At 43.6% G+C, this 12563-nt stretch overlaps 1 protein-coding gene across 1 annotated transcript; it reads left to right on the forward strand.

Annotated features, from left to right (window-relative positions):
* The first annotated feature begins 321 nt into the window (after positions 1-321).
* On the forward strand, positions 322-9855 carry ARRDC4 (arrestin domain containing 4). The gene is made up of 9 exons (XM_048317969.1): positions 322-442; positions 825-1196; positions 2270-2336; positions 2610-2757; positions 4539-4641; positions 5336-5592; positions 6257-6419; positions 6895-7049; positions 7161-9855. Exons 1-9 carry the CDS (start codon positions 322-324, stop codon positions 7215-7217), a joined length of 1443 nt encoding a protein of 480 aa, XP_048173926.1. The 3' UTR covers positions 7218-9855.
* Positions 9856-12563: the final 2708 nt, after the last annotated feature.

Consider the following 12563-nt stretch of genomic DNA (forward strand, 5'->3'; position numbering starts at 1 on the left):
CACGGCGCAGAAACGCACAGTATTTGTGGGGACACGAGGTTTCCACGCTGTCCGGGACTGCTCATTTACAGGTGAACCCCTTCACCTCCCGCTCCTCAGTGGGGCGAGAAAGGGCTTCACATAGGCAGGCAACCCGAGGTAACCTCCAGGCAAAGCATGGGGGGAACAGCAGTACCACGTCGTTTTTCCATATTTAAAAGCCCCAGCCAGCCCAGCTGTCAGCGGGAGAGGCTGAGACCGACCCAGCACAGCACTGCCTCTCCCTCCCCGAGGGACACCGAGAGACAAGGTTTCCCCTCAGCGCGGGGTCACCAAGGGCACATGGCTTGCGCACAGCGCTGGCGGGCAGTAACCAGAGGAAGTGGCACAGCGAGCGACACGACCGCCCAGCTGCCTCCCTTGGACACCTCACAGCGGGCCAGGGCTGAGGGGCGTGCTGGCGGTGAGGGGTGACGGCCCCGGCCCCGCCCCTCAGCTCTGGCCCCGCCCCTGGCCCCGCCCCGCCCCTGTTTACCCACCGGCTGTGCACGTGGTGGCCGCGCCGCACCATTGGCCCGCGCACCGGGGCCCTGCCGCCGCCCCGCCAATCGGCGCGCTGTCCACGCGCGCCTGCCCGCGCGCGATTGGCTGCACCGCGGCGATCACGCAGCGTGACGCACTCAGGGCGTGCGCCCGCCGGACGACCAATGAGGCGGGGGCGCAGGGGCAGCCCGCGGCGAATGGCGGCGCGCGGGGCTGCGGGGCGGCCAATGAGCAGCGCGCGGGGGCGGGACGCGGCGCCGCGGGCGCTGGCGGAGACGGGCGGGTTTAAAGCGCTCGGCGAGGGCGGGCGCGGTTCCCCCGCGGCCGGGGAGCGATGGCGGCGGCCGGGCCGGGCCCGGGGGCCGGCGGCGCGGTGAAGACGCTGGCCCTGGTGCTGGAGGACGAGGCCCGGCGCGGCGGAGGCGGTGGCTACTGCAGCGGGGACACGGTGTCGGGGCAGGTGCTGCTGGAGCTGGCGGGGCCGCTGCCGCTCCGTGGGCTACGCCTGGAGGCCGCGGGACGGGCGCGCGTCGCTTGGAGCGAGAGCCCCGGCGCGGTGTCCGGGGCGGGCACCTGGGGGGTGGCGGTGCGGGCGCCGGGGCCGGGGCCGCGGCGGGAGGCCGAGGTGCGGTACCTGGACATCCGGCAGAGCCTCCTGCGAGACCCGCCCGAAGGTGAGGAGGGACGGGAGGCGGGCGCGGGCCCGGTCGCTCCCGCAGCCGCGGCGGAGGTGGGACCGGAGGAGCGGCGCTGCGGGAGCGGGGAAGGGTGGCGGGGCTGCGGAAAGGCGCCCACGGTCGGCAGCGGGGGGGAGGCGGAGGGGGAACGCTCCGGGTGGAAATGGGCATCGGGGCCCAAAGAAGTGCGCGGCGACCGTGGGTGCCGGGGCACCGACAGGACAGCGCTGGCACCGCGCTCAGCCGTGTGCCCGGGGAAGCTGCCACTGCCTCATTAGTGGCCACGCGATTCCTGGTACGGTGGCTGAAAAACGCGGAACGGAGCCGGAATAAAATCCGCAGCACGATTCCCTGCGTTGTCTGGGTTTCCTGCAGAGGTTCGGCCCTTCTGTGGATTCCGTGGGTCCCTTCCGCGCTGGTTGTGCTGTACAAGCAGCTGCTGGGAAGCTGCCGTGGAAGACCCTGGAAGCAGTCAGGCTCATCCGATGGATTAAGGAAGCAGAGGAAGCTCGCTGTTGCCGAGCTTTGTCACCCAGACAGTGCAGCACTATGGCAGCATTGAAAAATTAAAGACAGAACAACGACATTTTGTTCTGTAAGGGTGACATGCAGCTCAGCCTGATCTGTAGGGAAAGTAGATTTAGGCCTTGAGAATTGTGTAACAGTAGGCCCTATATATGAATAAATGGGGAGCTCGTATATTTATAGTATTTCTTCATACCTTAAATTGCAGTTTTTTCAGCACAGAAGTTAGGTTAATTGTTAATTGGAAAAGTAGATTAATTGCTGTCCTGCTGAAAAGAAACTCACTTTATGCTTTGGAGAAGCCATTTTGGATTAGAAATTGGCCTGAGTCCTGAACTGAATCTCAAGGTCTCCCATGTTTCCTTGATTCTTGTTTTTCATTGAAATCACAGCATAAATAAAGCATGGGCTGCAGTCCAGAACCCACTGGGATCAATAAAAACTTTGTGCATCTGGGTGTTTTAACACATAAATAACTTGTAAAAGTGTCTCCTTTGTTCTATTTCTGGAATAACTAAAACATACTATTCATTCTTATCCTACAGGTGAGGAAAACTTAGTTCTTCTGGATGGAAGACACGAATTCCCATTCAGCTTTCAGCTCCCTCAAGAGTAAGTTAAATAATCCAACCTGAAGGGATTGTGCTGGATGCTGCTTGTAGTGGAACATTACCTTAATGTAATTTGACTTGTGGTTTTTTTAGTATCAGTTTTATATACTTGTCTTAATCAAGTGCTGCACAGAGAGGCCTTGTTTCCTTTAACTTCCCCAAGGCCCTAAAAGTACAAACTGTAAATTGGGAAATGTTTGTGTATGCAGGAAGTGTTAATGTTTAGAGCTGAATTATTAATTGAGGGTAATGATTTTATGACTGCTTGTTTCAGACCTCTGGTGACCTCTTTTACTGGGAAGTATGGCAGCATTCAGTACTTCGTGAAAGCAGTTCTGGAGAGGCCTGCAGTACCTGACCAGAGTGTGCAGACAGAGCTCCAGGTCATCAGCCATATCGATGTCAGCTCACCAGCTCTCTTGGTAAGAGGGTCCCCCACTCCTCCTCTCCTCCCCTGTAAAACCAGCTGCAAATAAACCATTTCCAAGCAGCCATAACCCTTCCCATGTAATTCCAGAGTGTCATTTCCTGACTTCTGGAAGCATATAAGCTCCCTAAGCTTTTCTCTATAAATAGATGATCTTAGGTTGTGTGAATAGCAAGCAGAGTGGTTTTTTTAATACCATTGATTACATCCCTGCTGGCAGAGATGTTCCTGCCAAAAAGTTAGGCAGGCTTCATAATAAGGCTTAATAATAGTAATGCATGAGCGCAGAGTAGTTACTCTTACCAGAGCAACTACATTCACAGGGCTGCAGTGTCCTAAACTCTACAATAATAGTAGGTTGAGGAACAGTAATTAGAGAAGAGTATTAATCATGCTCAGCCTGTCATTTAGGCTCTGGCCATTATGTTACGTATCCCTGCATTTTGCATGTCGTTTTCTAACATGAAGTGTGTGCACGCAGCTGCTCCAGAGATCCTTTCAGTTATTTCCCTATGACAGATTTGGCCACATTAAAGCATTGAGTTTTTAATAATCACTGGAAATACTGTAGAGTAATAAGAAAGATCAGGCATTAAGTAATGAGAAAATAGGCAAGATGGAAGCTAATGAGCTGGATTCTTTTATCTCAACCCATATTACGAAAATAATATAAAATTATACCTTGCACTTTCATGATAGCAACTGGATCTAAATGGTTATTCATTTAAATATGAATGAGTAATTTCTATTTTATTTTAAATGGTGGGATAATTTTAACATCATGACGTGAACGTAACTAAGAGATGTTTTGAGCAGGCTTTTTTTTTTCTCCTTCATTACATGCTTACATTTTAATCCATTCTAGAGAGAACTTAGGGTATTTTGGCAGTGACATCTGTAAGCAGAATAGCCTTTATATTCAGCAGTTAGGAGTCTGAAGGCATCATACCCACATTGTGTAAGGACAGAGCAGACCATAGGGTACTGCGCAGGAGAGGTCTGTGGGGCACATCGGGAAGGCAGTGCTAGTCCTAATGGATTCCAAGGCTACCACCAAAAGTGCAAAACAGCAAAGTTTTTTCATTATAATAAAATAACAAAACCAGTTTTCATTATGGTATTGACTGGGTGCTACTGCCCAGTAAATCATTTTGAGTAACTTTGATCCTGGGCTTGGACCCTTGATGTGTGCTTGTGAGTTTCTTCTAATGAAAATGTTCAGGCAGTGTAAGTGTCATCTAATGTGACAGTCCTTGAATAAATAAGATGGTTTTTTTCTTGCCCCTAAACTTCTGGGGGGTTGTGTGGCTTGTAAATAATGAAGGTGCATCCCCTTAGCCCAGTGTATACATACATTTATCCTTTCTTAAGGATACAAAGATAAAAACAATTTACCTACCTTAACTGTTAGTTGTTCACAGATGAAATAATTCTGCATTCTTCTGCACTGAGGAACATGGGGATAAACACCACAGTACTCCATGAGATCTTTAAAAAGCTAACGTTGAAGACAAAGCACATGCAAAGACACACTGGTCTGTGTTACTTAGTCAGTACAGTCTAAATGCAGACTGGGATTTCAAAGCAGAAATGTCCAGATTGTCAAACCTTGGTTCCATTTCACATGGTGGCAAAACTACAGTTGCACTGAGCAGTTCAGGGATTCAGATGAAGTGGGTTTTAGAGCTGGATTGCAATGACTGATATACATAACACTAAACTGCAAGTGATTGAGAGCTTCATCCCATAAAATGAAAAATACTCTGTATTTTATAGACACCTGTTCTAAGAAGTCAGGAGAAGATGGTTGGCTGTTGGTTTTTCACCTCTGGGCCAGTGTCTCTCAGTGCCAAAATTGAGAGGAAGGGATACTGTAATGGTAAGAGTAGTTACCTTAAAAATGTATATATTAAGCATCTAATAGGTTTGTTTTTTCTTTTAATCTCAGTGAAGCCAACACTTTGCAGTTCAAAGAATAGTTCTGTTTAATAGAAGTAAATTAAAATCTATATGAATTTAATTTTTAAAAAATCATCATGTCTTTCCCCTTGGGAATATAAATTGAAAGGAAGTCCTGTTAATAATCTTATGGAAAGTCCATGTACATGTGAGCGTAAAGAACAACAAAATGTTTTTATTTGGGATAAAATACCTAATTGGGGATGTAATTAGGTTTTTACATCATACTTGTGTAGGTTCACACTTTCATAAGCTTTAGCAGCTTCTCTTTCATCTTGTTAACATTAGATACATTGAAGAAATAAAACATCTTGAAATTAATTTAGTAATATATAAAAGAAAGATTGGGGCGTAATTTGCAAATAAAGCTTTTATAGCTTGTTCATACTATTCTTAATGTTTCAAAATGAATCATTGTTTATGTGTAAAACATAGTAGGTGGCTATAATTCTGCCTGGATACCACTCTGAAAAAAATAAACTGGCTTGAGGAAACTTACCAAGTATTGTTCTCATAACACTGCAGATGATGTACGTGCTGTGTAACATGCTTTGATACTCCCAGAGGAAAGTTGGTAAATACAAATTATTCATTGGACTTTTTCTGTCTCTAAGGGGAAGCCATCCCAATCTATGCAGAAATTGAGAACTGCTCTTCTCGCTTGATTGTTCCAAAAGCTGCCATTTTCCAAACACAAACTTACCTGGCCAGTGGGAAGACAAAAACCTTCCGTCAGATGGTTGCCAATGTCCGAGGAAACCACATTGCCTCTGGGAGTACAGATACCTGGAATGGGAAAACTCTGAAAATCCCACCTGTATCCCCATCTATACTTGACTGCTGCATTATTAGAGTAGAATATTCATTAGCTGTAAGTATTGGGTTTTCAAATATGCAAGCTTTGGATACTGCATTCAGTTGGGAACAGAAGAATTTACTGAGTAGCTTTTAGGTTTTTGACTTGGGAACAACAATAAATACAAATCTAGGGAAAGGTGTCCCAGCCATTGGCAAGGGGATTGGAACTAGATGATCTTTGGGGTCCCTTCTAACCCAAACCCATTCTGTGACTGTATGAAAAATAAATATCATAAACTATATACATGAGAGAATGAAGGTCACAAAGAGATTCTGAGATGGAAAGACAGGAATAATGTGGAAAAGGGAAAAATGGTACTGAGGAAAGATGCAGCTTAGTTTCAGACATGCAGAGATTATTTTGGGAAAGCATTTCAAGCTGAATGGGTTCCTCAAGTGATTCTTTCCAGAAATGGGAAGATAAGGCTGAAAGTCAAGTGCATAATCAGTTTGTCAAGATGGCTTTATTGTTTAATGTCACCTAGAGACAAGTTACAGCCAGAAGGAAGCTGCTGAAAATTAAGGAAAGCTGCCACGGTATTAGCTAAGCATATCTGGGATGACAAGGCTCTTAATTTTTAAATAATTTGCAGTGTAGGGAGTAGGGCAGCTTTTAAGAGCAGCATTCAATGGGATCTCATGATGTTTTTTTCTTTTGTTTGGGGGTTGTCACATAGGTGTATATCCATATTCCTGGTGCTAAGAAATTGATGATTGAAATGCCTCTGGTGATTGGCACTATTCCATGTATTGGATTTTCAAGCAGAAACTCCAGCATTACCAGCCAGTTTAGTATGGATATGAGTTGGCTGGCATTGACCATGCCTGAACACCCTGAAGGTAATAAATATATATTGAACTCTCTCTAATCCAGCACAGTACTGTCTGCAGCAGATGGGTGCAGTGCCAGTTTAAGGGCACTGCCAGGGATGTAGGCCATGGAAGTATGACTCGTGAGAAGTCTTAAATCGAGATCCAAAAGGATTGGTGAGGTTACCCTAACTCCAGCCTTCCTGAAGTCTCTCTTTACCCCACCTGAGTGAAATAGCTAACTTCTGATAGTGGGAATATTCTACTCATTACTGAATACATCTTGATACAACACTGGTTTGCTGCTGGGGTTGTCCTAAAAGCACAGCACTCTCTGTATTCCTGCTGAATCACCTAAGCTTACTGAAAACATAATTTCAGTTACAATATTTATGACTACAGTGCACCTCCAATACAGTTTTCATGGTCCTGGATATACTGTAATACAGCTGTTGTCTTGCTGTGAATAGTTTGAAATTTGACAGTACCATCTCTTGTGTTTCAGCACCACCAAATTATGCTGATGTAGTGTCTGAGGAAGAGTTTTCCAGACATGTTCCTGCTTACCCACCACCCATTGATTGTGAGGAACAGTTGTGTTGTCCTGTCTTTGCTTACATACAAGAGTTCCGGTTTCAGCCTCCACCTCTTTATTCAGAGGTAAGAAAACAAATAGCAGGTGGTGTTTTTATTGTCAGATGGCAAAAAAAACCCCAAACACAAACCTAAATGCAGGAATTGCAGGCAGTAATTGTTGTCTTCTCTCCTTAGATTGATCCACATCCAACTGATGTAGAAGAAATGCAGCCCGTTACATTCATGCTCTGAAGAGGATTTGTAACAAGAGCATCATTATGATGAATGTCTTAATCTTTCTGCTGCTTAAGCTGGTAGTGCAGCTAAAAAGGAAACAGTTTTCTTTATCAAAACCTCATTCTGTGTACAAGAAAGGCAAAGGAAAATGGAGAAGGAGGTATGAGCACGTTTGGTGATAAAAGAGAACCTGCTGGATTAGTCTGCACAGAGGATAACGGGAGCAGCCAAGCTTGGGATACTTGAGAAGTACCTGAATATACTGAAGTGAAAATAAATCCATGAAATACTGAATGTTTTCCAAAAAGCGGATACACTACATGAAGTACAAGGAGGAGATGTGTGGATCTTCTGAAGAGAAAAGAATTTATATTTTGTTTGCAACACTCTGGAAGAATGTACATAGTGTTGTTCAGAACTTCTGTAGTAGAACTTGCGTAGTAGAACAGAATGTGGGGTAAGAAAACATTTCCAAAAGATTCCAGTGTTCAAGGGGCTTCAGCTTTGCACTGTCTGCATTCAAAAAAGGAACACTGCTGAAACATGGAGTGAAGTCTTAACTTCATATTTGATGGGAACCTGCCCTTCTCACGACTGCCAAGTGGTACTATTTCCTCATTCATCATGATCCTGAAGACACCCTGGATGACAGGATGGCCATTACACAATATTATGAAGGCAACCATTTCATGAATGCAAGACGCAAGTATGAAACAGAACAGTGAACTTTGAGACAAGCTTATGCACTATGCTTTCTTTCAAGGGATTTCTTAAGGGAATTATTCTAACCTCTTCTACTGTGAGTTCTTCTTCTGCATCTTAAGCCTATGGATAGCATGATAAGGGGAAGCATGGCAAGGGAAAAACCTTTTGCCAGCAGCAGGTATACTTAGCAAAATGGACAATATTTATTTATTCAAAAGCCTTTATAAGCCTACCTCTGTTTTGGATATTTACTTACGGTCAGATTTGAGACCAAAAAAAGTCTTGTTAAAGCTCCAGTATACTTCAAGGTTCTAAAAGGGACCCTAAATGGTTTCTGTGGTTAGTGAATGAGATAAGAGGTGTAGGGAGAGGTGTATATATACCCAGAATAGACATAGCTTATAACTGAAGTGAAAGCAGATACCAGGGGAACAAAGTCCTCTGGTAATGGCACAAAGCTTTTCATTACTCCTGCATTTTTGTCTAAAGATCTATTGTCAGGGGCTGCACTAGTCATTTGCTATCCATACTATATTTGTTGGTGTGTTTCCTTGTTTGTTTTTTGTTGTTTAATTTTGTTTTGGTGCAATATTTTAATGTTTTCTTCCTCAGGTCATTTAGAATAGTGAGAGTTCGTTGCTGCTAAGACTGAAGGCACAGCATTTACTTGCCCTTGTGCTGCCTTCATTTAAAGTAGAATGTTTGCTTCCTGCCAGCCATCAATGGGATAAGTAAACGATCACCAACAGATCACTTACAGGAGCAGAAAACAAGCATTTCAACATGCACATTTACAGTCCTGTCTTTGAACTACAGGGGATTTCGGACTACTAGAAATACTCCCTATGTCTTACAGAAGGGTTTGGGGTTAAAACCCGGTGCTTTATGTGGTAAAACAGTGTACTTTCTGATACCTACAAAAATAGTGATTTGAGTTTCCTTCATTTCATCAATAACTGCAGTTTAAAGAAAGTCTAAATGGTTTTTTACCAAATCTGTCTTCACTTAAGAAGCAGGGATTTTTCTACAGGCATACACACATACATATTTTTAGTCTTCTTTTAGTATGACTCCCTTACATTGTCTAATTTCTAGCACTTCACCTCAAATCACTTTGGCATCAGTGTGAAAGACAGACTAGTGGAGATTCACATTTCCAAACTGCAGTTACTCCTTTCATTTGCAACATTTAGTATTTAGTCTTCTGTAGGAAATGCAGCTTAAACCAAAATTTGAGTGCATGATTTAGAAAGGACATTCTAAAAATGAGTATTTAAGTCTCAAGATGTAGCTCTCATGCCTTTTTATTTGAGTGAGGGCCTGCCCATACAATCGATGCAGGATTTTCATTCACATCATCTGGAAAGGGAACAAGCATCTTTTCCTTAAACAGATACCGTTATAGTTACTTGAAAAGTAATGTGGTTGTGTATTAACTTGCATGTTAATAATTTAAAATCTTAGCTTAAAGAATGTTAGGTGCTTTTTTGGACTGTAATACCTGATAGGTGATGTGTGCTACCTGGTGTAATCATGGTCAAGCAAACAACAGTATGAAGGGTAAAGATGTGCTTTCCCCCCCCCCCCCAAAAAATCTTTCAGTTGTTTTTTATTCTTTGCAGATAAACTGTGGCCTTAGATTGTTTGCTGCAAAAAAAAGTCAACTATTACGTGTTTCTTAGGAAGCACACATGGCCCTTCAAAGGAGGGGTGAAAACAAGATTAAGTTCTGCTCTCTGGCACTTGGCTTAGTGCAGAAATTGATCCTTAAAAATAATTACTGTTTGCACAATAATAAGTTCAATATGCAGGGGCTTTGTTTTGATAACTGTGAAACAGTTTAAAAGAGACAAAATAAAAAAAGCTGTTTAACATACAGGAACATGATTGTATTTTGTACTAATGAATGAGCCCCATGGGCTCTTTGTTAATAAAAATGTCAAATCTACAGTGTGCTGTTCATCTCTGGTTTGGTGCTATGTCAGGAAATACCTGAATTCTACCCTACAGATCTCTAATTCCTCTCTGATCTGGGAATTAGGCCTTCATCTGTCACTGTTTTAGTTCCCTGAACTGTTCATAACCAAGAGCTGGAACAAATTGATCAAAAAGGGCCTACTCCCACCTGTAGTTATTATGTAATAGGGGCTCTTACCCATAAAGATGGAAGGATATGAGTTCTAATTGGATTTCTCATCTCATATATTAATCTTAGAGGATATTTCATTGTTTCCTTTAGACAAGATCAGAGCAACAAACTAAAGATAAATACATCAGAACAACCTTATAACCAGAGTGCAGAATGACTTTAAGCAGAGACCCTGCTAGCATGGGGAAAGAGGTGACAAACTGTACCGACCCTGCTCACCTGTGCCAGGAGTGAGACGATAAATCTCCATCAGGGTCCTGCCTCCCAAGGATTTGAGGAAAAACAAATGGTTGATTTCTTCTTCCTGTTTCCACTTTTGAGGGAAGATGGGAAATTTCTCCTTGGAAAGTCGAGGTGAAGATGCTGTTCAGGATCGTGGAATCACAGAGTGGTTTGGGTGGGGAGGGACCTTAAAGCTCAGCTCATTCCACCCCCTGCCATGGGCAGGGACACCTTCCACTATTCCAGGTTGCTCCACGCCCTGTCCAACCTGGCCTTGGACACTTCCAGGGATGAGGCAGCCACAGCTGCTCTGGGCAACCTGTGCCAGGGAGGAATTTCTTCCTTGTACCTTGATAGCCTATTCAAGCACCAGAACATGCAGAGTGGTCATGATTGATTAAAAGGAAAATGTAAAACCTCATACTGGTCTTAGATTTTAAAAAATCTCTCTCACTAAATGATACTTAAATATCTTACCACAAAGTTCACAGTAACAATTCTACTTCATCCACTGTTTGGTTTTATAGGGGAGTATTTCTGTGAACATGCTGTAATTGTCTATTAAAATATGTTTAGTGTTTAAACAGGTAGTAAAAAGCCAGGCAGAGATAGAGCAGATCCTGCAGGCTCGTGTTTGCAGCTCTGACCCTTCTGATGCTTGCATGGAAACGCACAGTTTATGTACAGAGCAAGAGAGATCATTTAATCAACTCCTGGGGCATGGTCCAAATTATCAAAATAGCATGTTCCATGACTTCACCACCCAATTTGGACAGCAAAAGGGAACATCTTAACTCATTTTGTAAAATCTCTGCTATATATATAGCAGTAAAAACATGTTTGGAAAGCACAGTTTGCAAACAATGGTGATTTGAAGATAATCAGTTGTTCTACAACCCCTTACAAAACCCAGCCATTTGTGCTTCATTTTCTAGTTAAATTCTGCTGATTTTCAGTGCTCTCCTCAGGGTAGTGACTTAGCATAGGGACACAGAACCCAGCCTTCAGACTGCTGCCTTTTCTAAAGCTGATTACATAATATGTTAACATCAATATGGACAGTACAGGCTGCTGCACAAAGTAAATTCTCCAAAGAACTAATTAGGTCTAGGGTGAACCCAGTCCACTTTTAGTATTAAAATTTTATATATGGCATAGACAAGGTGACAGTCTTGTTCCAAATTACATTGTCATTATTTCTAAGCAATTAATAGGAAATGACAGTACAGAAAAGCTCTGCTAGAATATCACTGCATTATTGACATTTTAGGACAAGTGACTAATAACAATTTTAAGTCAAAAAACTGTGAAGAGTGGCTTTATGTGGAATGGAAAATGGCAACTCAAATGGGACTTCACTGGAGCAGCTGCTCATGCCAGCAATGTGCTGTGGGCCTTCTTAGTTACACAGAGGAGATTCAGCTGTACTACTGATTAATCTCCAAACACCCATCCCTTCAAAAGAAAAGAGGAAATCCTTAGTCTGGCTTACATTCAGCCACCTGGCTGCCCCATAGGGTGAGGAGAAAATGAAAGACAAGGTGAAAGTTGGAACAAGTAGGCTAAACCCAGCCAATTTTTGGCAATGAAAACTCTCATTATTTCACAGCACCTTGGAACAGCATCAGCCTCCCCATAAATGAGGCAGTGACAGAGGTGAGAACAGAAGCATGGGCAAAAGGGTAGGATTTTGACTGCAAGATCTTCAACAGGATTGTTGCACACTCAGAAAGATTCCAGGTCTCTGCATAGGCCAGTCCTATTTGATGTCATGTGTATAATCAGGTTGCGTCGGTCACAACATACCAGACCCCAGCATGAGGAGAAAGTGATTCTTATTGCTGAACTAATTAGACTAATCAATGCACAAAAGGGAGCACAAGTGGCAAAAGTTACAATTTCGTTTAAATAATTTAAGGCCTGAAGTGCTTTTCTCCTATGTTTTAATGTGATGTGACCAATGCATTAGCCTTAATAAATTAGAAAGATACTAAGAAAAAATATTCTTCTGTCCTTAGTGTAAAATGAGAGCAGAAAGGGAAAAGCATTAACTGACCTGACAGATTCTCCTACTATAGCGTCCTGGAGGAGCAAGGAAGTGTCTGAGAGAATTTAGTGTCCACACAGACCAATCAACTTTTGTATGGTGTGCCCCAAAAGTGGCATTTCAGTGTGAGCACATCTCTCCCTCCCTCAGAGCAGGTTGGCCTCACTCAGTACCTGCCATGCAACAGTCAGACCTGCTTCACACAAGGGAGCAAGATCAGAAAGGCTGGAATTCAAAG

Source organism: Corvus hawaiiensis, chromosome 13 (assembly GCF_020740725.1).
Source record: "Corvus hawaiiensis isolate bCorHaw1 chromosome 13, bCorHaw1.pri.cur, whole genome shotgun sequence".
NCBI classification, from domain to species: Eukaryota; Metazoa; Chordata; class Aves; order Passeriformes; family Corvidae; genus Corvus; species Corvus hawaiiensis.